General features: G+C 31.9%; 1 protein-coding gene and 1 long non-coding RNA gene across 2 annotated transcripts in view; one reads left to right on the forward strand and one right to left on the reverse strand.

Moving 5' to 3' along the window:
* LOC149478324 (ferric reductase 1-like) lies at positions 1 to 26,878 on the reverse strand. The gene is made up of 13 exons (XM_089709502.1): positions 26,597 to 26,878; positions 13,248 to 13,351; positions 9,052 to 9,234; positions 8,080 to 8,252; positions 7,434 to 7,587; positions 6,349 to 6,823; positions 5,391 to 5,562; positions 5,069 to 5,126; positions 3,735 to 3,888; positions 2,936 to 3,028; positions 2,735 to 2,847; positions 1,377 to 1,484; positions 1 to 504 (listed from the first exon to the last, which is right to left on the reverse strand). Exons 2-13 carry the CDS (start codon positions 13,341 to 13,343, stop codon positions 376 to 378), a joined length of 1,908 nt encoding a protein of 635 aa, XP_089565628.1. The 5' UTR covers positions 13,344 to 13,351; positions 26,597 to 26,878; the 3' UTR covers positions 1 to 375.
* The window catches only part of LOC149478323 (uncharacterized), a 52,753-nt gene that overhangs the window by 1,290 nt on the left and 23,816 nt on the right, over positions 1 to 27,647 (forward strand). The window lies entirely within an intron of this gene.

Here is a 27,647-nt window from a genome sequence, read left to right on the forward strand (position 1 = left end):
TTTTCTTCAAAAAGAGGCGGTATCTAGACGCTGTTCATATTTCGAACAGTATATTTTTCTATTTTTGTTCGTCAAGGGCATTGACGTACAATAAATAACTATTTACTTACAATAATACTCAAAAATTGTACAAAGCTAAACTCTGCCTATACGTGTTATAGGCATAGTTTTCTAATGGCTGATACAATAGACTTTGAACATTACCGTCACGAAATAAGGTGTAAATTTCAATGAATGTTCTATAAAATGGCGCTCGGACATTTTTTGATAACGATTTAATAGACTAATGGGAGTCTAGTTTTTTATTGTACGTCAATGTTGTAATTAATATATTATAAATTTTTGTTTGTCGCATTAATATTAAATTAAATATATCTAAGATCCCATCATATTGCTATAAGTGTCGGTAATTGGCGCAAGAGCAACTAAACAGATCATTGCAATCGCGAATAGCAGGATTATTGGCGCGTAAACTCCAAGGAGGTGCTTTCTGAAGCCAGAGAACTGAAAAAAGAAGAAAAAATCATAAATGGATGGATTTAAATGTATTTTTAAGTAAAAAACTAACAAAAACCATGTCAGGTTTTTGTTTTTTTTATTAATTGAGACCTAGCATAAACCTAAATTAATCCAATAAATGTTAGATAATATATACATGCAAACAACATTTTATTGATTCTTCACAATGTTAGTAAGTATCATGAAGTTAATTAAAAAAATATATTTGTAGTCATGGACGTATAAAAAAAGACGGACACCGTATTACGAACAAACAACGTGAAGCCACCATAGTAAGCTAGCGATCGTGTAAAGACAATAAACACGTACACACTCTCACCATAGTAAGCTAGTCGGCCGCCATTACGTCGTGAACTACCGACTGATTAACTGCGTCACTGTTTCTCAAAAAATATTTAAAATGCCGTCTTGTGTGGTTAAATGGTGCCGCAACAGTACAATTTTAAATAACAAAACACAAGGGATTACATTCCACAGGGAAGCAAGTTATTTCTTTTATGTTTTAATGACAAAATTATTACGGCAAAATTTGTAGAAAAAAAATACAGCCGCCATTGTCATCAGGACAGCTGTTGCCATGGCAACATGGCACACACACATGGATGTTTCGCCGCCATTACTAGGCTTCACTCAATGTTTAGGCGATATACCGTCCGTCTTTTTTTATACGTCCATGTTTGTAGTATGATGCATTTTTTTTTAATTTTTATAGTTAAGAATAAAGACATGCGAAGGCGCTAAACCGTGTTCTTTTTTTTCTTTGCAGAAGCCATGCGTTATTTCTATTTTGTTTTTTGATATAAAGACACAATTTTAGAGTAATTTTTTCATGCACATAATTAATATATATAATTTACCGGAGCATCCCCGCTTTCCGCGGCATGTCTTGGTCCAAGCATATCCTTCATAGGGAATGCGTTGACGCGTCCGTTTGATATGCGGCCTTCTGACACGCATACTGTTAGCTGTAAGAAAGATTATTGGTAAAATGGGTTTTTTTTATGGTATTTACAAGCTTTTTATTAACTTTCAATGTATGTAAAGTACCCGTCACGAGAAGCTATAAATTATGTAAACAAACATCTTTTACTAAGTAAACATTTTATACTGCGAGATAATAATAAATTGACCATATTCAATCGACATGAAATATAGACGGGTTATATGAAAGTAACAACCTATTTAATTTAGTCGGATCATATTTTAACGACGCAAAGCGCTATCGTTTGTGTTTCTTGGTACCGGAACGCGTCCGTCGCAGGGATTGTGAACTATCGGGACGCCATTTTGAAATAAACGCATCATTCGAGTTTCGAATGCGTACGAGTTTGTTTCATTGCTTTGCATATATCGCGGATCTGGTTGTTATTGTTAATTTTGTTATTGTTTCGTTATCACTTTTTTATTGTTGTTACTTTAATTGTTGCGTTAATTTTATTTGTTATTACGTATAATGGAGCCAGTAGCCAGTACATCTAAGGAAATAAATTCGCCACGAAAAAAACGTCAAAAGGTGCGTAATACAATTTATCTAAAATATATAATAAGTAAAAAGAAAGAGTTGTTTGTTCAAACGCGCTAATCTTTGGAAACTTAAGGTTAATATTAGAAGTAGGTTTTAAATTGTGAAGTAATTGGTTAGGTTAATTGGTATACCTGGAGATATAGCTTGAGCTTCGTGTGACAAGTGACTACCGGTGATTTTTACAGGTGATTTTTTTACTTAATAATTTATTAAATCTTAAACAAATTCATTTTTTTTGTTGGTCCAAATGTTGTGAACTCCTGAACACTTGTTTACAAAATTTATAGCTTCTCATGACGGTTACTTTAGTATGTTCTGGTGAAGTATTACGACTCAATTTTGAAGATAATATCTTAAACGATTGTACTAATATACACGTTCAGTTTGGATGGCAATGCCTAGTTAACCGAAAGTCTTTATTTTAAATCCAACAGGGCGACATATCCAAGATGGCATACCATTTATTTTTAAAGCGGCTACAAATTATAAGTCTGTTTTAAATATAAAGTAGGTGTAAGGATACGGCAATTTTTTATGTTAGACTTTATGTTGTTTAAAAATGTAATAAATGTTCACTTTATTACATTTTTTTGACGCGGACCTGACTGGTAATGATATTATTTTACCGTATTGTTGCATTTTTAAAATAGCCATGAAGTACCTAGTCATTTAGTTATTTAGAAATCTTACCGATAATACGACATGCATAACAACATGGAACACCACAAATGCTGCCATTACAAATATACTCCATGAAGGTAATTCCGCCTTTTGTAGATTGACAGCGAAGAATATTGTTGCAACTGGAATAAAATAGAAAATTGATATTGGTAAGCCTGTAAAAATTTATTTTTTCATCATTATTCACTTAGATAATTAAATATTACTTACTCCCCAAGATATGAGCCGCATTACCAAGGAACCAATGTCCCCAGTTGAAATATGACCGCTTGCTGGTGCCCGGGTGCGGTCTGAAGTATGCACCTGAAATAATTAACATAATATATTTAAATATTTTTTGAAGTGAAAACTTCTTTAGCGCCGTTGGGTATAAAATCTTAAACTCGCGTCAGGACACGTGGCCTGATCGAAAAAGCGTAAGACGGATTGAATATATATTTTTGGTTTTATGGCATTCAAATGCTTTATAAATCTAAATTTATAAAGAATAGAAAAAAAACAGACACATAAAACTGAAAGAATAGAATAAATTCGATTGCTCTGGCGGGTCACGAGTGGCTGAGTTGGTCAGGCATCCGCCCCGGAATAGCGCGAAAGGATGCGGGTTCGAGTCCCGCTGAGTGATCGATTTTTTTCTATTCTTTATAAATTTATACGTAAGACGGATACCATACCAAAATATCAAACATGCTGAACGTTAATAATCAAGTTTTCACTTCTGCCGGCACTCCCGGAGTGCAACCCGTCTTTTTTTTATTTAAGTATTTTTTTGCTGTGTGATAAAAGTATAAATGATTTTTTTTAAGTGAAACTTCTTTAGGCGTGTAGAGAGTAAAATTTCAAAGTCGCGTCATGGCAATACAGTCACGTCATGGAGTAAGGCGACGATTTTTTAATCTACTTTTATAACATGAACTTATTAAAATAAGAAAATCATTTATAATGCGAATTAAATGTCTTTTTAAATATTATTTACAACAAAAAAAAATCATAAGTAAAAATAACTCACCAATAGGTTGCAAAAAGCACAATATAACGGTAATCAACCCGGTTATAGCGTGCGGATTGTCACCCGTAGTGGCAATAGTACCGACTTCAATTACTATTAGAATGAACCCAGCGACTGTGAGCACCCATGTTAGTACCATGAGTATTCTGTGATACTGGAAGGGAAACATATTAATTAATATAAAAATATTTTAGGACCTACTTATGTAATTATAACTAGTATCCAAAGTTCTGGATATTTTCTGTTTAGTTTACCTCTGAATTAAAATTATAAATATAATTTTTTTTATTAAAAAAATGATGAATAGGATATCAGTGACTTTATCAGTAAGCCGTTAAATTTCTAAATGTCTTAGTGACATATCACACTAGCGGATTGCGAGCGGTTTCAAAGCGGAGCGGGTGCGCAACGAATACGTTGCGGTTGCGCAGCGAATTCGTTGCGGACGCGTGGCAGATGCGCAACGTTTACGTCGCAGTCATGTACACTCATTAACAAAATGGAATCCGTGCTGGTTGTTACTTATAACTTGTGATAGTATAATAATTATGAGATCATTATTTTTTACGAGTTTCATAACATGTTAATGTTTAGGGTATTGTTTTATCTATTAAATCTTGGTCGAAATGCAATCAGATAACTTAATTGCTCATTAAGAAAGTTCATTAGTGAAATAAATGTTAAAGCTCCTTAACTAAAACAGGGCTATCTTATTATTAGATAAATAGCAGTGAATAGAAAATTTTATCAAGCAACCAGCAACTCACTATCACTTTGCTCATAATTAGGTTCACAAAATCTCTTTATAACATACGTTGCTATGGGAGAGATTATACTGGTCAGTCGTTACATACTTTTGGAATGTATGGTACATTCTAAAAGTCCTAGTAATTCAATTTTATAGCACCTTTTTTTAACAACTCCAGTTGTTATTACATCTTTAGTTAACTGTTAAGTAAGTGCATTTCCACAGTACGGTTAAAAAATTGAGTGCTACAGAAACGATGGAAATATTGAATGGAAGTTAGGCAAGGCGGAAGGGCTGGCTTTTGTGCGAGAGTATACAAAATGACGCGTCCGCAACGAATTCGCTGCGCAACCGCGGCGTGTTCGTTGCGCGCCCGCAACGTATTCGTTGCGCACCCGCTCCGCTTTGAAACCGCTCGCAATCCGCTAGTGTGATATGGCACTTAATTCGTCTCTTTAATACTAGTTACTTATAGTAGGTACTTTGTTTAAACATTTATGAACATTATTTCTATTGTTACGTATATTCCGGTTGATATACATACGAATCATTTAAAATTAAATCTGAAAAAAATTAATAAACTTACAGCAAACCAGATGTCCTTTCCACCAAGTGTCTTGCCGACCCATGTTTTTCGGAAATATCTGTAACATTACATTTTTTTTATTTTTTATTCAATATCAATTATTGTGATATTCACTTTACGAGTTCGATTAATTAACCTCACGCTCCCCACTCCGACGGGCACGGAGGTGTGGTTTGAAGGCATAGCATGCAATAGCTTTACCGCGGCAGTCCCCGAGTGCCACACGTCTTTTTTTATAATTTTGCACTTTCGTACACAAAAATCTAAATTTCAGACCGAATATCAAAGTTATTTTTTTTTTCAATAATATGTATTAACTAACCTGGCAACAATAATCCCCAACGAAGCGGACCCCAGCCAGGCCAAAATCATGAAAGCGCCGTGTAATTTCAACAATAGTTTGGAAGCCGGTGCCGCCGTGCCGACCGTAGCGAGTGCGAGCGGGGCGCCTGTTGCTTCGTATGCTAGGTTGTGGAAACCTACGCGATCACTGTCTGCAATATAAATAGTACCTAATTAAAATAGTAATTAATATATCCATACGTATATTATAAATTCGAAAGTAACTCTGTCTGTCTGTCTGTTAATCACGCCTTAACTACTGTACCAATTTGTATGAAATTTGGTAGAGAGATATTTTGATACCCGAGAAAGGTCCTAGGATAGGTTTTATCACGGAAATCCCACGGGAACGGGAACTCGACGTCGATGTTTCACATTTGCCAGGCGTCCCGTGACGGCTCACATATTTTTTGGAATTTTTAGATAATTAGGTAGCGTTTATAAATAACAATTAAATTGAGATATTACTATTAAGAAAAATAATTATTATAAATGTTATAATTTAAAACTATTACACTTACATATTATTTAGCTATGGCAATACTAGACTTCGATAAATTATCTGTACAATTAATGTTATTGTGCGTTTCACGAGAGAGTTCCCCTGCCGTTATGTTGGCATACCTGACTGTCAAAAACGTCAAAGAGCTAAGAAGCGTTACAGAGTTGTCGAAGTTTTCCAAAATTTATAAATGTTTTAGAGATTGGCATCATGCCGCATACGCTTAGAAGTGGTGAAAGAGAAATGGCTCTGTAACGCTTCTAAGCTCTTTGACGTTTTTGACAGTCAGGTATGCCAACATAACGGCAGGGGAACTCTCTCGTAAAACGCACTATAGAAGTCGTTTTCCCGCCTACGCTTTGTGTAATATTAAAATAGAATCTTTTATAGAGAAAACAAATTAAATCCCACTTTTGGACAGTATTTATGTACATACCTTTCATAGAACTGCCAGCTAGCACCATCAAATTATACGTATCCTTCGCTAGATCGAATGTTTGTCCCTTCACTACGGACACCACATCTCTTCTAAACTTACAATACAATTTCCCATCTATCGTCGAAGATTCCAACAATTGCACAATTTCTTGAGGCGAATCTGATCTTTTCACATATGGCTCCTCTTTAGGATAAGTCCAGGAAGTGAATAAATTAATTCGTCCATTGTCATTTCTGACACATTCCATAGCGCTGTCATCGCCCATTTTATTATCTGCGCTTAAACCGGCGGCGACATATTTTGGATTATCTGTGCCTTGTATTTCGAATGTATAAGTGTCGCCAGCTACGAAAATGGCTAGAATGGCTTTGCAGTTGCCAGTTTGAATGCAATTTTGCGGGACACCGAAACATAGTTTTGTGTCCGCGCATCCTTGGTAAATAACGTCGAGGGGAGGTGGGGTTGTCTTTGGCTGAAAAATAATATAAAATTATTAAAAATAATTACTTAAAAGTTACAAGTTTGGTAGAAATTATTCTTATTGGTTTAATTGAGATGAAATAAGATGAGTAATCAAACGGAATTATATAAATGGATAATGTAATAGTAGATACAACTTCTAAAAATGTGTAGAAACAAATACATATTTTCTGTATCTATTTACTTTTTATTGTTAATTATTGTTATTTTAATTTTAAATTAACGTACGCACTAACTAAAGCTAGACTTTTTCACAATAAAATATTTAATCATCTAAAAAGATATTACTTTCCTTTACCCCAATCTATATAATACATATAATAATAATTCATTCATTTATTCAAGTAACCAGGACTCATTTTGTTAGTAAAAAAGACGGGTTGCACTCCGGGAGTGCCGGCAGAAGTGAAAACTTGATTATTAACGTTGAGCATGTTTGATATCCATCCGTGATCCGTCACGCTTTTTCGATGTCACGTGTCCTGACGCGAGTTTTAAGATTTTATACCCAACGCCGCTAAAGAAGTTTTTACTTCAACAATTAATAACTTAAAAAAAAATCTATAAACTAATACTACAGCATAAATTCATCCCCTTATTACCTTAGACTCCATAATAACAGGTGGAGGTGGTGTGTTCCTAGGCGTAGTGCTTTGAGTGGTCGGTGGGGATAGATCCGTGTCTGGTGTCACCACTTCTACAAGTGGGGATCCCACGTTGCGCCAGAATGTTGCGTAGCCTTGCGCGACTGTTGCTCTGGAATTATAATTATTTATTTGATGATTTATCATACTAATTGATTTGTTATTAGCATACAAAAAAGGTAGGTATTTGGTATTTTGGTACAAAAGTAATTGCTTGGATTACGCAGGAATCGTATGAAATTGATTTTTCGACCAGTGTATCTAGATATATTTTTAGGAATGAACATTTATCATAGTTAAATGATGGAAGTTCTTATCTATGGTAAATAAGTAATTAAAGTCGTCGTTTGAAACTCAGACATTTATTTATTTAAATATACATATCTAAACACACTTTTGAATCGTCATAAAATAGATTGAAATTATTTAGACCCCACTTGAATAAATTTTTTAAATACCTAACTCTTTTCATAATCAATTTTTGTCGTAATCAAGTCATTCATTGTTAAATAACTGCCTATCTGTGGTATGAGGTACTGTAATAATCAATCAAAGCAGTAATTATCAATAAAACTCCCATATAATTTCGACAAAACAAACTCACTTGAACTCAACACCTCCCAAGAAATCCTTAGGCGCTTGCCACACAAACGTCAAAGGCGGTTTGTCTTCCGGCGTCGAGTGTGTGACCGTGTCATTATCCCCACGACAGTTTATAATCTGTGTGGTTGTTTGATCTGGTACAGATGTGAATTTACCAACAATTTGCTCTGGGTTCTGGAAGAAGTTTAGTATTATTTTAATCTATACTAATATTATAAAGCTGAAGAGTTTGTTTGAACGCGCTAATCTCAAGAACTACAGGTCCGATTTGAAAAATTATTTCGGTATTATATAGCCCATTTATCGAGGAAGGCTATAGGCTATATTATATCATCACGCTAAGACCAACAGGAGAGGAGCAATGCGGGTGAAACCGCAGAGCACAGCTAGTGTATATATATTTGTAATTTCATATGCCTTGACAGGCAGGATATGTCTGGACTTATGTTTATCTAACATCTGAATTGTTCCCATGAATTAAAATATTTGAATTTGAACGTTATTTAATAAAGTAGTATGTTTTTCTATTGGTAATAATATGTTCATTTTTAGCACGCTTTGTAGCGTGTGGCACGATGGTATTCAGCTTTAAAGTTATAAGTACATATATAATAAACAATTGAGGGTTATTCACGCGAAATTAGCTATGCTGTGTTATGAAACTTGCTGAAGTGCTTTTTGGTTTTACAGTTAATTATTTGGCTACTTTGTTAGAAAAATAATGTATTAACTTATACTGTTGTCAGTACCTAAATGTTATGAATTTTACTACTTTAATGGATTTTAAGTAAAATATCTACTTTTAATTACTATGAAACAAATAAACCTACACCCCATTACCAAGATTATATCTTAATAGTAAACATTTTAAACATTAGATTTAATTATTAATTAATTATGCATAAATTTATACAACATATAAGTATAGATATTGTAATACTGTGATATAAGTCTATAAAGAAATAGTCTTTACCTGAATAGCTCTCGCCTGAACGATAAAGCCCCCAATCGGTAGGGGGGCTCCAAAAGGGCTCCCAATAGTCACATTTAGACTGTCCCCCTGCCTCACTTGTGATGCTGACGTCATTATAGCGTAGGGGGGCACTGAAGATTGTGGTAGTATACCACTGTGGCGTGGCATTTGGTCGATACAGGCCTGGAATATGAGCATTTAATTTTAATTTAGTATTTTGAATTTTCTTTAATAAGATTCGAAGATTTGTATGATAAAGGGAATGTATAAAATTAATACATACATATATTATGGTGATAAGTAAGTTATGAAATGTAATAACATTGAGATAATATTAATAGGAGACGACACCGCCTACATCACTTATGTTCCACTCAACATACGTCATGTGACGTATGTTGAGCGGTATTTTTTAATGGTTTTAAAGTGAAACGCATCAAACATGCCTTCGTGTGTGTTACGATATTGCACAAATAATACAAATAATACGGAAAAGTGCAAAGGAATAACTTTCATCGTTAAGTACCTAACTAAATAATAATTTTTAAAACTTAGAGCAAAAAATGGCGCACAGATTTTGTTCTTGGTGTCTCCTCCATACGTAGTAATATTATCTCAATGTGTAATAAAAGGATTTTGAAAAAATGTTATTAAATACGTACGTACTACGTATATAAAATTAACTTGAAACCTTAAATATAATGACAAACAGTTTGATGAAAAATTATTAATTATATAAATAATATGTGAATAGACATATTATGGAAATATAGGTAATAACAGACCATGAAATATTTTAATAACTGTATTGCAAAATCACACCCACATTCCACTATCTATACATAATACAAAAGGTGTGTAATCATGGGCGTAGCCACGGTGGGGCAGGGTGGGGCGCTTGCCCCACCCTGGCTCCGACCTGAAAGGTACCTACCTAACCAAATATAAAAAATAAATTATCTAGGTACCGACTACAAAACTTAATATCCGTAAGAAAATTCACACTCGAAAGTCGATCTAAACAAAAAGCTTGCACACGATTGACCACAAACGTAATCCATTTGTTTCTCGTTTGTGAGTGTGAGCCAAATATCTATGTGCAATCATTTACCTCTAAATTGACTGATTAACAAATTGGCATACGCTCAGCGATCAAACAGCTTTAGTTAGGGACACATTTATGGATGATGACCATAAAAAAATGCTGAAAGATCCAGGTGGAGCTTCCCTCGTTAAAGAAACGTTTTTGGCCGATATCGCAGGAACTATCCACTTTAGGGCAAAAGTTAAAAAGACTTTTTTGTAGAGAGTAAAATTTCGCATCTTTTATATACCCTATAAACGTTTTGTTAAACTTACCGTTTACGATTTTTGGCCTATTTTATGGACCGGTTTTTGTTTTTAGGCTTACATTTTTGGCTAATAACTTATAATAATATTGGATTAATCAATAATCAATAAAATGAATCTATCCATTTTTAAGAGCACAACACCTTTTGCTTGAAACTTTTTTTTTCCCACACTTTTTGAGTAATTTAACGTTAATTTTGGATCATCAGGCTTAAAATAGAAAATTTCCAGGAATGAATAGCCATATAATGGATTAATTAGAAAAATGAATCTATCCATTTTTAAGAGCACAACACCTTTTGTTGGAAACTTTTTTTTGCTTACACTTTTTGAGTAATTTAACGTTAATTTTGGATCATCAGGCTTAAAATAGAAAATTTCCAGGAATGAATAGCATATAATGATACAAATTCAAGAAATTAATTAAAATTTATGTCCTGTAGTACTTAAAACTTAATAGTTTATTTCCTCACATCATGCTACAGTAATGGAGTTTTTAAATATTTTATTTTTATTTTATTTCGTACTACTATAATTATATACATTATATTGAGTAATTATTTTACATTCGGATGCAAGAATAAAATAAAAAAACGAAAGGAGAATATTAAAAAAAAGTTAACTATAAATTCATTTTTCAATAAAAAAAAATCTAAATTTTCTGAAAAATTTGCCGTTTCAGAAACGGAGAAAATTCACTTGCATTGCATATCTCTTCTTCGTCTCCATTACATCCGTAAAAATATTTTTGGGCTACCGCGTCACTCGCCGAGCGCCCGCATTTCTACATATTTTAACACTCTACAACTACAAAAATATGGGCACTAGTACTAAAAAATGGGTAAATGAATTTTAGTGATTAATCCAATATTTTAAGAGCCAAAAACGATGAACCGTTTCATTAAATAGGCCATAAATCGTAAACGGTAAGTTTTACAAAAAATTTTACAGGGTATAAAAGATGCAAAATTTTACTCTCTGCAAAAAAGTCCAAATAACTTTTGACCTTAAGTGCATAGTTTCCGAGATAACGGCCAAAAACTTTTTCTCAGATTGCGAGCGAAGCTCCGCTTGGATCTGTCAGCATTTTGTGTTTTTATGGTCAAGTGATGCTTTAGTTACCTAAAATAAAAATGAAATTGAATCGGAAATTTAGTACGAGGTTAAATTCTTTATTTACTGGGTTATGTCTACAATTTAAAATAGTTTAATTTTCCATTTACGTAGACATGTTTAGTATTTTTCATGATAAAAAGAAATTAAAACAATCATATTGTTATTAATCATATTATGGTAATTTTTAGAAAGATAAACTATCTAATATATTTTTAGGGTTCCAAACCACAAAAGGAAAAAAATCGGAACCCTGATAGGATCAATTTTATGTCCGTCGGTCTGTCAAGTCCCTTTTTCTCAGGAACGCGTGGAGGTATCATGCTGAAATCGTGAAAAAATCAAACTACTAGCTAACGCAATCAAAAAGATGAAGCCGTTTTGCTGAAAGTTTTCGACATTCGCATGTGTCGCAAGGAATCAAAACCTACAAAGTACTTCCTGTGAACCCAGAATGAATGAAATTTTGTATGAAGTAAATGTCGAAATGTGTGAAAATTTGCAACATAAACGGCTGTATCTTTTGAGTGTGTTGGTTTATAAGTTTCTATTTTTTCACAGCTTCAAGAGACGGTAGAATTTAGTATTCAATATTAATTTCAGCTTGATACCGCCACGCGTTCCTGAGAAAAAAGGTCTTTTTAGACAGACAGACGGACAACCTTCGGACAACAAAGTGATTTTATAAGGATTTCGTTTTTTCCTTTTGAGATCCGAAGCCCGAAAAATTAACCGGGATAAGACCACGTGTATAGTTGCTAGTTACATATTATTTTTTATTGTTGCCCCACCCTGAGCCCATGGCTAGCTACGCCCATGGGTGTGTTTATATTTCTTATCGCAATGAGGTAATCATAGATCTAACCATTTATTGTTTTAAAAAGAACAATCGAAGGAAATAAATAAATCATTCAGTTAAGTTTCCTTTATTATCAAGTTTTAAATCAATTATTTAATTGAATGATTCAACGGATTACGATATTTGAAATAAAACGCATGATATCCACATAACTGACATCTTAATTACAAGAATTTAATTAATTGATGACATCTGAGTTATTAATCACGCTCATAATTATTATATCACCTATTTTTTATTTTAAACTCACACAGTTTTGTTATAAAACACGGAATAACTAAAAACCGGGTCTAAAACGTATAACAATCATGTTCTAAATAAAAGTATTATTACAAAACATGTTTTAACATTAGACCATACTCCATAGAGAAGGACAATGGATAACGACAAGTTTAAACCACTGTACTAAAGTTAAACCATGACTTAATGGTCTGGGCTTAAACCTGCAGGTTTATTAGGTAATGATTTTATAATAAGACGGCCGATGTTTTAAATTTTAATTCCTTCTGATCTGAAGCTATTAATCTGATTTGAAAAAGTTTGAAATGCAGATAGGTTTTTTTAATATCGAATGTGTATCTAATATCTATATTTATCAGGTAAAGCGAAGAACCTGTCTTAAATTAAATACCAGTATCAACATTTAACATACCATCAATACCTACAATCTACATTATTTTATATGATTGCGTATTTATTATACTGATACATAAGACAGTGTATTAATTACTCCGAATGTCTTTATTACCTTTACACTTACATTTTACGTAATGCAGTCAAAATAAAACCCCATAGAAATATTCATCTTTAAGTTTTTTCTCTCTATCTACATAAATCAACCTTTATATAATATTAATAATATAAACTTTCTTACCCCAGGAGGCGCTCCTGAACCATGTTGAAATGAAGATCTGACTAGACATAATACTGTGAGGATGATTATATTGCAGTTTCTTTTCCTTGGCAACATCTTTGTATCTGAAATTGAAAGAATATAATTAATTTTAATCTATACTAATATTATAAAGCTGAAGAGTTTGTTTGTTTGAACGCGCTAATCTCGGGAACTACTGGTCCGATTTGAAAAGTTATTTCGGTGTTAGATAGCTCATTTATCGAGGAAGGCTATAGGCTATATATCATCACTGTGTATCATCACGCTACGACCAACAGGATTGGAGCCACGGAGGTGAAACCGCGCGGAGCAGCTAGTATAATATAAACTCGCTGTGCTCTGCGGTGTTACCCGCGTTGCTCTGTTCTTGGTCTTAGCGTGATGATATGTTATAGTTCAAAAGACTTTCTCGATATATGGTCTATCTAAATTGTTTACAATTTTTCAAATCGGGCCTGTAGTTCCTGAGATTAGAGAGTTCAACCAAACAAAAAAATTCTTCAGCTTTATAACATAAGTTTAATTACTTTTGAATACATTTTAGAAGTGAATTGCGTGTGTTTGTGTAGTTGGTAATAACTATTTAAATACATATGCATACATAAATAGGTATGTGTCTACGTAAGGTAATTATTCACCACTGTTTGCATTTTATCATGTTTTTATATCTTTAAATACAGTGAGCAGAGGTCAGATAGGTCGTTATTAATTATTATTATTATAATGAAGGCATTCATTAAGTACATACATTTTTGAGCACACCAAAATGCATTATTTTTATAAAAATACTAGCGGTCCGCCCCGGCTTCGCCCGTGGTACATATTTACGTTTTCTTTACATAAAAACCATCCTCTTACTTCAAGGAATATAAAAAAAAAGAATTATCGAAATCGGTTCAGCCGTTCTCGAGTTATGCGCTTACCAACACATTTTGCGATTCATTTTTATATATAAGATAATATGTAAAAATGAAAGTATGCGTATTTATTTTTCTATATAATATTTCTCGTATACCTATGTGTTAAAATAAGAAACTTTCTTTTCTAAATTTATAACTAAAAATTTTTGAAATATTGCTGGCAATTAACACCGCAGTCTGTTTCATAAATGCTTTTAAAGATAAGACGTTAAAATTAGCTGTATCAGTTATGACTATATTACTAGATTAATGAGCAAATAAACACATACTTACATAGAGGATTATTACATTGTTAGTTTTGTGTTTAACAACACTTATACTATTTTTTATTCATGATTGTACTAACTGTGTCCCAAAGATTTAATCACGGACAAAACCACGAGCAAAAGCTAATTTATATCTCGAAAAATTATACAGTATATGAACATATGCTAAATGTTCATATCTTCTTCTTATATATAAAATTCTCGTGTCACAATGTTAGTCTGCATACTCCTCCGAAACGGGTGGACCGATTCTTACCCAATTTTCTGTGCATATCGTGGTAAGTCTGAGAATCGGCCAACATCTATTTTTCATATGTACCACGGGTGAAGCCGGGGCGGGCCGCTAGTTTTTATATATGTATATAGATAAGAATAGAATATAGATAGATCATCAAACAAGATTCATATAAATTATGAAATCAAAGTATATTTTAGTCCTAATTTTGTATCATCACACAATGACTAAATGTGCAGGAATTTTTACAATTCGTGTTTATTTTTATACAGAACATTAGACTGTGAATATAAAATTAATTTTAAATTTATCATTTATTATAGCTTTTATGCTAATGGGTGTAGAGTGTAGACTATATTGTTTGTTATCGGTACGAGACTGTTTTTGTATTATAATTTATAGTGACATGTTTTTATCAATCGTCGTTATGGCTTTAATTCTGTATAGAATTGTATAAATAGTGTACAGATAGAGTTATAAAATTATAATCTAGGTTTATAAGATTGAAGAAGAACAAATGTCACTGTCAGGTATAATCAAGGGTATAATCAAATTAAAGCTTTCACGTGATAGAGTCACAAACATACATCGATACATTCTTACAAACAGTACACACACAACAGTCTTCTTACAAAGTTGCATTATTTTTAGAACATTAATTAATAATTACTCGTGTTTTAGGCTTTTTTAACTTTTTCATAATAAAAAATTCCGAAGTTAGAAAGAATATGCGCTTGGGAGAGTTTTAAACGGATTTTAAAAATATGTAGAGCACTTAATTTTTACATTTATAAGCGCTCTAAATTAAACATGTTGAAACCAGTAATTATAAAATTGGCTGACGATGATAAGCAATCAAGAAAATTGCTCTTAGATTGATATTTTTCTAATAATTCCATGACACGTTATTAGATATTAATCTACTGCATAGAATACCTAAATGTAAGCTATGTATTCACTCGTAGATAATTCTAATCTAGTATATTTGTTAATAGTCAATCATATTCTATTGAATATAATATAGATAATTGTTATGAGGTAGGTATAGTTTTTAATTCTTAGTAATAAATGTCAATGTTTTCCTCAAGGGCCTCTACATCCTACATTTTAATATTCTTTGTGTAGGTTTGGTAGGTATGAGATAATTTAGTTCGGGCTTTTCAATGTTCTATGGAAGTTTCCTGCATGATAATGCATACTACATATTATAAAGCAAAGTAGCTGTCGCGTCTGTCTGTATGTATGCTTATATCTTTAAAACTACACAACGGATTTTGATGCAGTTTTTTTTTAAATAGATAAGTTGATTCTCGAGGAAGGTTTTAGTATATCATTTAAAGCTAGTAGTATATGTATATAAGTATTTTATGTTAAATATCAAGAAAATTTCAATTGCGATTCCGAAATTAGGTCACCACAAACATATTTCAAAATACATTCCGTAATTATTTCAAAACCAGTTCACTTTCATTCATATTACACTGAATAATACAAGTTATGATTAATTGATATTAACGGCATTGTCAACCTTGTGTTGCGGAAGTAAGGCGGTAATTCCGATATAAATGGAGGTCAATGTGCGGTTAAATTCGTTAATTCCCATGGACCTACTGTTTTATACTACCGGTCAGTATTGTTTCATACAAGTTAATAAGGTGCCTTTTTATACGATTCATAAGAAAGAAGAACGATATAAACAAACCACACTGATTAGTATTATAATTATAAATAAGTATGGATGGTCTTATGTTTCTATGTTTAGGCCGGTTGCAGAGCTTCACCGACCATCAGTGCGTACGTCAGTCGCGCTTGTCATATGTATGGAAATTCATAAAACCGTTCATAGCTAGACCGACCATACGCACGCGTATTGTCATACGTATTAGTTAGTCATACACATTGTTGATGCGTATCGTCAGGACCGATGGTAGGTACGCACTGACGGTCGGTGAAGCTCTGCAACCGGCCTTATCTAGAATATACTGATCAATATTATTGTTATTGACATATTTTTCAATATCTTCCAAAAAAGATGATAAAAAACTTTCATATTTTCCGTAGCGCAATCCAAAATACGGAAGTATAAAAAGATAGAACTGACAGTCGAAAACGATACAGTACCTTACCTTAACGATACCTACAGAAAAATTAAGCCAATTGCATTCTTTAGACAAGTATAAATACATATCTATCATCATGTATATTATCTCTACAACGGTATTAAAAAATCCCGTAAATTATATATTTCCAAAAAGTAATATTTATTTATTTATTTAAATACTTCATTGTACTGCCAGCAAAAAAAATTACAAAAAGAAAACTTTTTAACTTTTAATACTTTTTAATACGCCTTTATCAGCAACGCAAACACGTAATTAATAAACTCGTTCTATAATCTACTAACATAAGAATTCGCTAATAACGTTCACTTGATTGTATGTACTTTCCAAGTTCAAGGATTGCGGAAAACAACAAGGAATTGTGTTCTAAATCACGGTATATTGTAAGACCAGTAACGCATTTAAAATAATCTTAAGTTTATTTAAGAATGAAATTATTTAAAAGCTAGGATAGTATTTCGATTGAGCTGAAAACTAAGCTACTAACTGATCGAACTCACCGTATTTCAGCTTAATAATAAAGAATCAAAAATATATTTAGTATAGAAACATTTAGCACAAAAAATAGGTATGTATCATAAATTTTGTTTACACCTACAACGCAATACATATTACTATAAAAGCAGTTTCGCTTTAAAAGCCTTGATTTACCCACCTTTTGCCCACTAATAAAGGCAATTAAAAATATAAATGTGTGAAACAAAATCACTGAAAATCAACGGGAAAAAATAGCATTATTATCGCAAAAGCTATAAAATAACATTTTAAAAAACGTAAACAGGAAAATACAACTGTTTATGCGTTTGAATAATTTATAGGTTTATAATTACGTATATTAAGTACTTAGTTATTCATTTTTACTTAGGAAATTTTTAATTCAAATGAGTTTATTCTAAGTTATTTTGGGAAGGAAATAAATGACAGGAAATTTTAAACAGGAAATGTTTTACTTCTCCTTGTAATACCACTTAATGGTATACTTAGGTAATGCACAAATTTGCTAAAAGTTTTTTACACATACTGGTCTATGTAAGGTCATTCATTGGTTTTGTAAATTGTAAATATAAAATAATTTGGAAAATCCAAAAGTGCACGCCTCATAATTTTTTTTAATAAATATTTATTAATTATTATTTTTGTTTATTTAATAACAATTAAACCACATCGAATCAGACCCTGAAAAATGAAAGGGTTCTATTCCTGAGCATACTCAAGCGTAAGAGAAAAAAAAAAGACTCGATTAGTAAAGTATTTCGGTCGCTATCGTGTTAACAAGAAAAAGGATCCGCACATACAGACACACGAACGTCCAAGACAGAACTTTTTTAAACTGTTTTTTAACTAGTTTAAATAACAAAAATGACATCAAAAATATCATGAACGTTAAAAATAGTGTTTTTTCTTAATATGTGTGTGTATGTATTATCTTACAAGTGCAATGTATGATACATAAAGACATTTTAAGTTTGAAAAATCAGATGTTTTGCGCGAAGTGACAGTAGTACCCACCTCAACGCTTCGCTTATGAGGCGTGCAATATTAATTAATATACCTTTATTAGAATAAAACATTCTTGATACGTTTCGTGATGGAAATTCCTTGAAATAAGGCTAACTAGATTTTGACCTTGCTTGTTGAGACTTGAGAATAGCTTAGAAGTTAGAACTAGATTAGTATTGAAATCGGATCACTGTTTAATTAAATATATTTTATCTTCATTATCTTCATAATTTATTGATAAAGAACTACTATTTAGACAAGATAAGAAGTAAAAGACATTGAAGTGTGTGTGTTTTTACAAACACTTCAATGTCTTTTACTTGATTCGACTATCTCTTTCTCGGTTATAATTGAAAAGAGATTCTTTAAATAATAATAACTATGGCAAAAGAACGAGGATATCCGATAGAGATAGAAAATCGTTCAAAAATAAGATAAAGACAATTTTCTCGATACATCCCTCGCTTTACAGAGTTCGAAACGTCAATAGTTTTGTAATGTAAGAAACAAATCGCGTTTTAAATCCACCAAAAATCTTTTATTTCTAAACACATGAGCATGTTTTGTTAAAGTAACATTTTATATATTTAACACTCTTTAATAACGCCGAAGTTTCATAACCAAATCGTTTTTTACGCAAAATTGTAACGGTCATTTAGAACTCCCATTAATTTACTACTAAACTAGGCCAAGAAACACAATTAATTCTTTAATTGTGTTAATGTAGGTTATCGGCAATTTTATGGGGAGTTAAATTATTCACACCCTTCGTGTCTCAGGGCAAGGGTCAAGAAACTGAAAGAAAATAACGATTGTTGTGTGGTTGCTAGGTTACGGAATAGTATGGTTGTAGCTTCAGAACGACTACTGTTTAATTTGTTTTAATCAGCTCTTATCGTTCCCATTGCAGAAACACATGGCTTCTATTTATTTTACTCTATTTGTACTAGCTGCATCCTGCGGATTCACACGCATTGTACCCGTATTTTAGTGATCTATCTGTGTGCCAAATTTCATTCAGGCTGATTTTGCGTGAAAGTACGAAGCATCTTTACATTATTTCAAACTTTCGCGTTTATAATATTGATAGGATTGTAAATCAAACAAATAATGAGAAAATAACTAATATGATTACAATAATGATACAGCACAACAGGCTTCTTCCAGTCTACGAGAAAATAATAGCGAATTATTTTGTTTTTAATGTAAGCTAAAATTCCTATGAAGGTGTAAGATAAATAATCCAACATACTGTCCAAGTGCAGGTAACTTATTATCACAAGTTGATTTTTGAATCGTAGAAAATTACAGGAACAATATTTTAATATTTTTATGGACTTTAGAAAATTATGCAATTAAGTTACATTTCTAAAACCCCCCTGTACAAAGTATAAGGATAGCATACAAATATAGAACTTAAAACCCGTCTAGAAAATTCTAAGCTAAATAAGAAATACTTATGGACGCTGACCTACATTCCTCGTGTTACCTACCTATTTGTTATGTTCGATTCTAGTTATTCCACATTTAGTTAAAGCAGCAAATAAGTTTCAATTTAACTTGAAATTAATTCAACTTAAGTTAAATAAATATTTTGAATTCGATCTTAGTTACAAAATTCATTTGAATTTTATTGTGTAATTAATAACATGTTAAAAACATTAAAATAAATTTAATAATTCTATTGTATCTATACAAATATTATAAAGAGGAAAGGTTTGATTTTTTGTTTGTTTGTTTGTTTGTATGAATTGAATAGGCTCCGAAACTACTTGGCAGATTTGAAAAATTCTTTCACTGTTGGAAAGCTACATCATTTCTGAGTGACATAGGCTAGGTTTTATCCCGGAAATCCCACGGGAACGGGAACTATGCGGGTTTTTTTTTGAAAACGCGGGCGAAGCCGCAGGCGGAATGCTAGTGTATATATATTACTTAAATTCACTCTTTCAACTACTTATTGGAATTGTAGGGAAAGGAAAACCTTTCTATGTGTACAATAAAGTAAACAATCTGCAGTTCTGAATTGTTTGTCGAGTGACATATTAACTTTCTTCTTTGGTATTATTCTTTGGTAAAAGGAATTTGTATTTTTAGATGGTTTTTTTATATATTATCTATGTACCTATATATGGAAAATTCTAAAGTATCAAAATTACTATTTTCTGTCGTCACGTTGTTTATTCTTCATTAATAATTATATATTACACTATTTTTAAATGAGATTACTTAATAAATAATATGGTGTTCGGATAACAGAAGCATTCGTCACTTTAAAAATATACTAAGCTCATTTGTCACACAACCTTTTGATTCAAATGCCAATCGATTATTTCCTTATATACAAACGGATATACAATCACGCTTTCCTATTTTATGAACACGCTTTTATTGCCTTAATCTGTATGTTTGTATGTAAGTGTAACCGACTCCTTTAATTCGATTTTGATTTTTGACCCACTTTAAACGGACAGATTTCATTCAAACTTTGTAGCACTATCAAGAATCGGTGACAAAGCAATCATTTTACTAATTTGAAGTGTGTTTTTCCTATTTTTATATGTTATTTGAAGTATGTTTTCCTATTTTTATTATTAGTATGCTATTAACTCAATGTTACATTCGTCATACTATATTATCTACGGCTAACACATAATATTTAATTCCAATAACTTATTACATGTTCCTATGAGAAACGGAACGCGTTGATATCTTTCCCACGCGACTCATTTCCTTAGCGAATTTTAATTTAAACAGTAAAGTTATGTTATTGCGTTATATTAATTACTAATAACGACTAAAAATTCCATAAAACGTAATAGGTTTTCAATATATATAGGTATATTTTTTATTTGACCTCATTAAATGCTATAGCAGATAGCTCTATTATCTGATTGTCAGACCATATTTCTTTAGAATCATTGTTACATATAAGGTGATGCATTTACCAATGTAACCATCTACTGGTAAATAATCTTTTATATATTATGTAGATATATGTAAACTAAGTGATAGGTATTTGTAGGGAAATAATGGTAAAGGTTGTATTTAATATTTTGGTAGTAGAATGAGGTTTTATAAACAACGTAAACATTACACAATATTATGGCATATTGTTAATCTTATTATCCATTATAAAAACGTGAGAATTTGTTTTATTGTTTAATATCTTATTCTCTTATAAATTGTCTCACATCCATATAATATATTATAATATTTACATACTAAAAATGTAAAAAGGCATCTACTGCATATATATATACCTAATGAAAAATATCCACTGCATTGAATATTCATTAATAATTTATTTTTTATTTTAACAAAACTGTTGTGAGGTCGAAGTAATCAAAATATATTTAGCCATTGAGAATTTATAACAAAATTAACACTAAGATGAAAACTGAAAACCTAGTAGACTCCTTTTCGATTGTCGACATACAAAACCTGTATATGAACTGTATAATGTATTATTTGTGTAAAATCTCCTTCAAACTCGATTTTGACCCATTTTAAACGGACAGATTTAATTCAAACAATGTAAACATATTCAGGATCGGCGACAAAGAACAATTTCATGAATTTATCTTACAGCGTTTTAGTTTCTTAAACTACATCTTAATATATATAAATCTCATGCCACAATGTTTGTCCTCAATGGACTCCTAAACCACTTAACCGATTATAATAAAATTCGCACACCATGTGCAGTTCGATCCAACTTGAGAGATAGGATAGTTTAAACATGTAGGTATACCACGGGCGAAGCCGGGGCGGACCGCTAGTTTATTATATTAATCCACGTACTCGTAAGGTCAATTCTGATCTATTAGGTAAGTGACAATCTCGGCCAGGGCCCTGTGACGTCACTGTACCGGTTCTTAAGCAAGCGTTATGTTTAGTATGCTGTAAGCATTGCAATCGATCATTTTTCACCTGCTTTCTTGAGTTAAATCAGTGTCGTATGTTTGGAAAATATAAAAACGTATTGTAAGAATGTTCTTGCATCACAAATTTCAGAACAGTTCATAAAATATTCAATTTTCTAAACTAATATACCTAATAAACACACAAGCACGCAAAATAGAGTGAGGTAAGAGATCTATTTGAGAAAGAAATCCCCACGGGAATTCCCAATGTACACAGGAATCTTCCTCGTCGGGCTAATGACCTCGGTGTTTTATTGGTCTCAATTACATATGGGAGGCATATGGGAAAACCTACATTTATAAACAAACCAGTATACGGTACTATCGGAAGTGTAAACCGAAATTATTGCATACAAATTACAATGTTGATTAATAATGTAGCCTTAGTTCTTAGTTCTTCTTCTATTAACAATTTCTTGTTATAAGTACAAAAAATACTAACGTGAACGGTGAAACTGAAATAATTATCAAATTGTTATCAGCACATTTCCTTCACCAAATGAAGCAGTGGTAATGTGCTTTTTCTACCGGAAAAGCGTAATGCAATAATAATGAGTTAATTAGGTTCAGTCATGTTTGGGAAGTGCAAATATTTTAATGATTTTTTTTAAATAAATATATTTTATTTTTCAAGGTACCTAGTACCTACATATTTTCAATTTAGTGAGGTTAATTAAATAATTAAGTAAGCATTTGTTTTTATTAACACATTAAATGTTTAATTGTTAAGTAAAATCGGACAGTCATAGATACAATTAGTAATTCAACATATTTTTTAGCACAGCAAAGTGCTGGATTAGCTACTCTGGATAACTCAAACTGTCTCAAAAAATTACGTTATGTTATTGTACGACATTTGATCATTTTTTCGTCGCAATTTATTTCTGTTAAATATTCAGATTCTAAGGAAATTGAACACTCGATCAAGCCGCAAGATATAACACAAGTCACGGAATAACTGGTCTTAAGGCCGCTAGTAATAAAAAGCTATGATCGTTCGAGGTCACATTTTTTAGGACTGAGTACTGACCTTACAGCCATGAGCCAACAGGCCTTTGTGATAGATTCCGGTTTTTCTGCATGTTCAGAGTTAAATAAGAAATAGAATTTAATTGTCATAATAGCACAGATAATGTAATACTATACATAATAGTAAGTAAATTATTATAAAAAGTAAGTAAATATGTATGTTTATTTAAAAGTTACAATGTTATGGGTATTGGACAGTATGTAGATACCTACTCTACTATTTCTACTCCTATCAATCAAGGGAAACAATTTTCTTTTCATCTATCTATACTAATGTCTAATATTATAAAGCTGAAGTTTGTTTGTTTGTTTGAACGCGCTAATCTCGGGATCTACTGGTACGATTTGAAAAATTCTTTCGGTGTTAGAAGGCCATTTATCGAGGAAGGCTATCATCACGCTAAGACCAACAGGAGCGGAGCACTGCAGGTAAAACCACGGAGCACAGCTAGTAACAAGATAATGATTAATGACACTTACCATAATATGCATTATGCTTACAAAAAACAAAAACGACGACTGAGTATTTTTCCGCTAAGCGATTTAGATTTTTGCATGTAATTTAAAGCTTTTTTTTAAGTATCAGGGTCTATCTGATGTTCTCTCTCATAAAATATGTTATTTGTTACACGACGACGATGACTTCACGACATACTAGTTAATGGCCCATTTATATTTTCTTAAAAAAATACCTAGTTACCTAAACGAAAAAGCAGTATAAAAATAAAATAATTTGTTTTACGTGTTTATTTACATCGCTACAGTACATAATATATTAAAATCACAATTATGGTGCGTTATATGGTAACCATAAACACGAATAATTTGAATACTAACTCGGTTTCCTACCTAAGTAGTAGGTACCTACATCCTTGACGCTGGTCCCACGGTGAACGCTTGTCTCAACTTTCATGGCCATAGCACAGTATTACCATTATTTCCTACAGTAAGGAATCGCCTTTGATGTCGCGCGATGCCGCCGCCAGCGTAGGTAATTACGTTGCCACACGAAAATACGCTAGGGTTGCAACAAATGGGAAATAAAACAATTATGATTATTAATATTATGATGAAATCTTTATTCATATGTACATTCAAAATAATTGCGATTATTAAATCTGATGTAATTATTTGTTCATAAATATATAATTACAGATATTGCACTGCTAAATATTATTTACGTGGACACTTTATTTTTGGATGTTCTTAATTGTATATTATAACATTTAACTAAGTAATGCATTCGCATTGGGATGTACAATCTGATTAGAAAATAATGAGGACAACATATACATAGCTTTGATTTTAATTCAACAGATACAATTAATACAATCTTTCTGAAATATTGTTTCCTTCTGGGATTTCAATGTAGATTTACATCCGTAAACCGAACAGTTTGTGCGCGCCATAATAGAATATGTAAGTACCTATGTATAATAAAATTATTACACAAAAAATACGACTGCGACATCCTTTCGCGCTAGGTAAAGCAAACTAAGCGTGTTTGCTTTACGCGGCCCGCGTCGCCCGACCCCCGCCAGTTCCCCTCCGTTTCTCTGCACAAGTACATTCGTCGCACTACTGTAGGAAATAATGGTAATACTGTGGCCATAGCGTGAGTAATACAAAAGTTTGTTGTGTTTTTAGTTTAGTATTTTTTGTATGGTAATTTATTTAAAGATAAGTAGTTATTAAGTATGCTAAAATTCGCTAATTCTCTACCCTTTTTGGTAGAGGTTGTTTATAGATTCGAAATTTATAATAACGTGTTTTAGATAAGATTTTTAATGACTTTACATCTTCGATCAATAACAACTTTAAATATGTAAATGCAAATTTCAAGCGAATTGGTGCAGTAGTTGTGAAAAGACACAAGATTACATTTAACTTTAAATGCATACCTAATTATTTCGTCAATTTAATATTACCAGAATACACAATAATGCAACTTTCTTATAAGAACGATGATACTCATAGGATAGGAATTAGGAGTGTAGGACGTTACAGCAGTAGATTAATTTGTTTACCCAAAAGTTAACTTTTGGTAAACCAGTTTCTTTGGACTGAATATCACTCGTTCTTTCTTCCAAATAGCTCTAGTTTGACCACAGATTACTTACCTAATTCATTTAAACTACGTTTGACTCAAACTAGCTCCATATTTTCCATCTTTGTTACGTTCATTATTACCTATAGCGTGAAAGAATTCGATTGCAATTTTCTTCAAATGTTGGGCTAAACATTCAAGTATAAATTTTCCATTTATTTTTACTAGTTAGCTATGAGAAATAGCAATTGTTTACTGTTTCTAAGAAACACTATCAGAAACAGAAATGGTAAATAGCAAGTGAATGCATGATTTTCGGATTAACACTAAACTGCGAAAAACAAAGTTACGGCCTTTGCGACGGGTGCTTGCAAATAATTGGTCACAACTTGACAGAAGGCTTTCGTCACGCTGTCGGAGCACAGACGTGTCAATGACATCGTATATTGTTCGCTTGAATAAATCGCTTGTTTTACAATTAGGTATTATGATATTATCTATAAGTTTCCATGAGGGTCTTATCAAGATACAAATTGAACTAGGTACTTGTACCTATAGGTACGTAGTATGTATATTATTTCTAGTCTGTGGTACCTATTACCATATTAGATACTATATACATCGCTCATACAATTTAATTTGAAAATTTAATGAGATTGAAAAAATACTACTTACCTGTTGAGTACAAGTTTATCCATACAAGTGCATACTAAGTATATTAAAAATTAAAATTCATCAATATTGGTTGAGCGGTCAACGCGTGAGGTTACAAACGTTTACACAGTTGTTATTACAATAAGCTAATATCAAAATTTTGTTAAAATAGTGTTTCGTATAGGTGTGGCATTCTTATAAATTGTAAATGCCTCGAAGACACGCAATAAGCGTTGAGATTGAACCTCACAGTTACAGTAGGATTTTTTTGCATATTAATGCAATATAATATAAAATGCGAAAATATATTAAATATACCTAGGTCGTTAGGTATTTAAATATCCTGTACATATTGAATCTACACCATATTGTAGTAACTCAATAGTTACGTTAGGTATAAATTGATACATTTCATTAATTTTTTCCTTTATACAACAAAAATAACGTGACCAACAATAATAATTATTAATCTAACAGGATGAAGTTTCAAAGTTTTATTATAAAATATATTTAAATATGTTCGAAATCGGAAATCAAACATCCGTCCTACTTTTCAATTAATGTCGTTAATTGGTTTTATAAAAGTAAGCATTTATTAGTCATTTATAAAAGTAAACTGAACATTACTTACAGAATAAATTATCCAGTTATATAAAAAAGTTTCCAAACAATTTCTCACACACTTTTCACGAGGTAACACCCGAGGAATGTTAACGAATGTATTACTGGTGGGTCAACAAACAACAAACAAACCGAAATACTACTTATTTGTACGTATATTGCAGATAATACTCTATTATTCTCACTCAATATGTAAATATCCCGTCACTACGTAAAAAGTTTTTAAAGTTTCGAAATATTCGAAACAAATCTGTAATACAACCTCTCTCCTCTGTAAACGAACGCAAACTGGCTGGATATTACTTTACTCTTTGCTGGCTGGAAAACTAAAATTTTAAAATTGGAATGTCAAGTGACACTTGACAGATGAATGTAAACTGACAGTCGGATAGTGAGGGACAACGATATGTTTCTATCGCGGTCGTGTGAGACCGGTAAAGTATTTAATTATTAAGCTAGTGCCACAACTGCGATTTTATATTATCAGACCTATAAAAAACGGAGGTTCAACAACTTGTGCTTATTTATGAGTAATAAAAAGAAAAATGGGTAGTGGTATTTGTTTTTTAACACTAGATACACGTCCAGTTGGACGTACCTACTTAATATCATTGTAGAGATATAAACTCTGTTTTTACTAGACATCTTATTAAAACAATGGATGAGGTGTTCTATTAAAATATTTTCTTCCAAGTAAACAAAATCTTGTCACTGTTATGTAAAAATATCTAGTAGTCTGAACAATCGTCGATTAAATTATTCGCTAGTGTGTCAGCATATTAAAATTTACTACGCATTGGGTTTACCCGCGGCATAATGTATGAATCATTGTCCATTATCAAAGAAATTAATTGGGTTCTGTCGTTTGCAATTGATATGTTTGATAGTTTTACAATTAAATGATGTCATACATTCTATTGCCTTTCCCAAGGTCTTTCCTAATTCCTGAATGTCGCCAACTTTTTAAATAATTATTGTTCTTAATATGAATCAAAGATTGGATTTTTTTAAATAACATTTTTTGTTATTTATCTAAGCATGACAAAAGTAGCTATTTTTTA

The sequence above is a fragment of the Colias philodice genome, chromosome 22, assembly GCF_061535455.1.
Source record: "Colias philodice isolate Cphi_HAF_F1 chromosome 22, ilColPhil1 Martin Lab GWU primary, whole genome shotgun sequence".
Lineage (NCBI taxonomy): Eukaryota > Metazoa > Arthropoda > Insecta > Lepidoptera > Pieridae > Colias > Colias philodice.

Coding starts and splice junctions, on each gene's coding strand:
- LOC149478324 (XM_089709502.1), bottom strand. CDS start 13,343: ATGTTGCCAAGGAAAAGAAACTGCAATATAATCATCCTCACAGTATTA. Junction 3,029..3,734: donor GTGCTTTTTGCAACCTATTG/GTGAGTTATTTT, acceptor TAATTATTTCAG/GTGCATACTTCAGACCGCAC. Junction 505..1,376: donor CGGAAAGCGGGGATGCTCCG/GTAAATTATATA, acceptor TTCTTTTTTCAG/TTCTCTGGCTTCAGAAAGCA.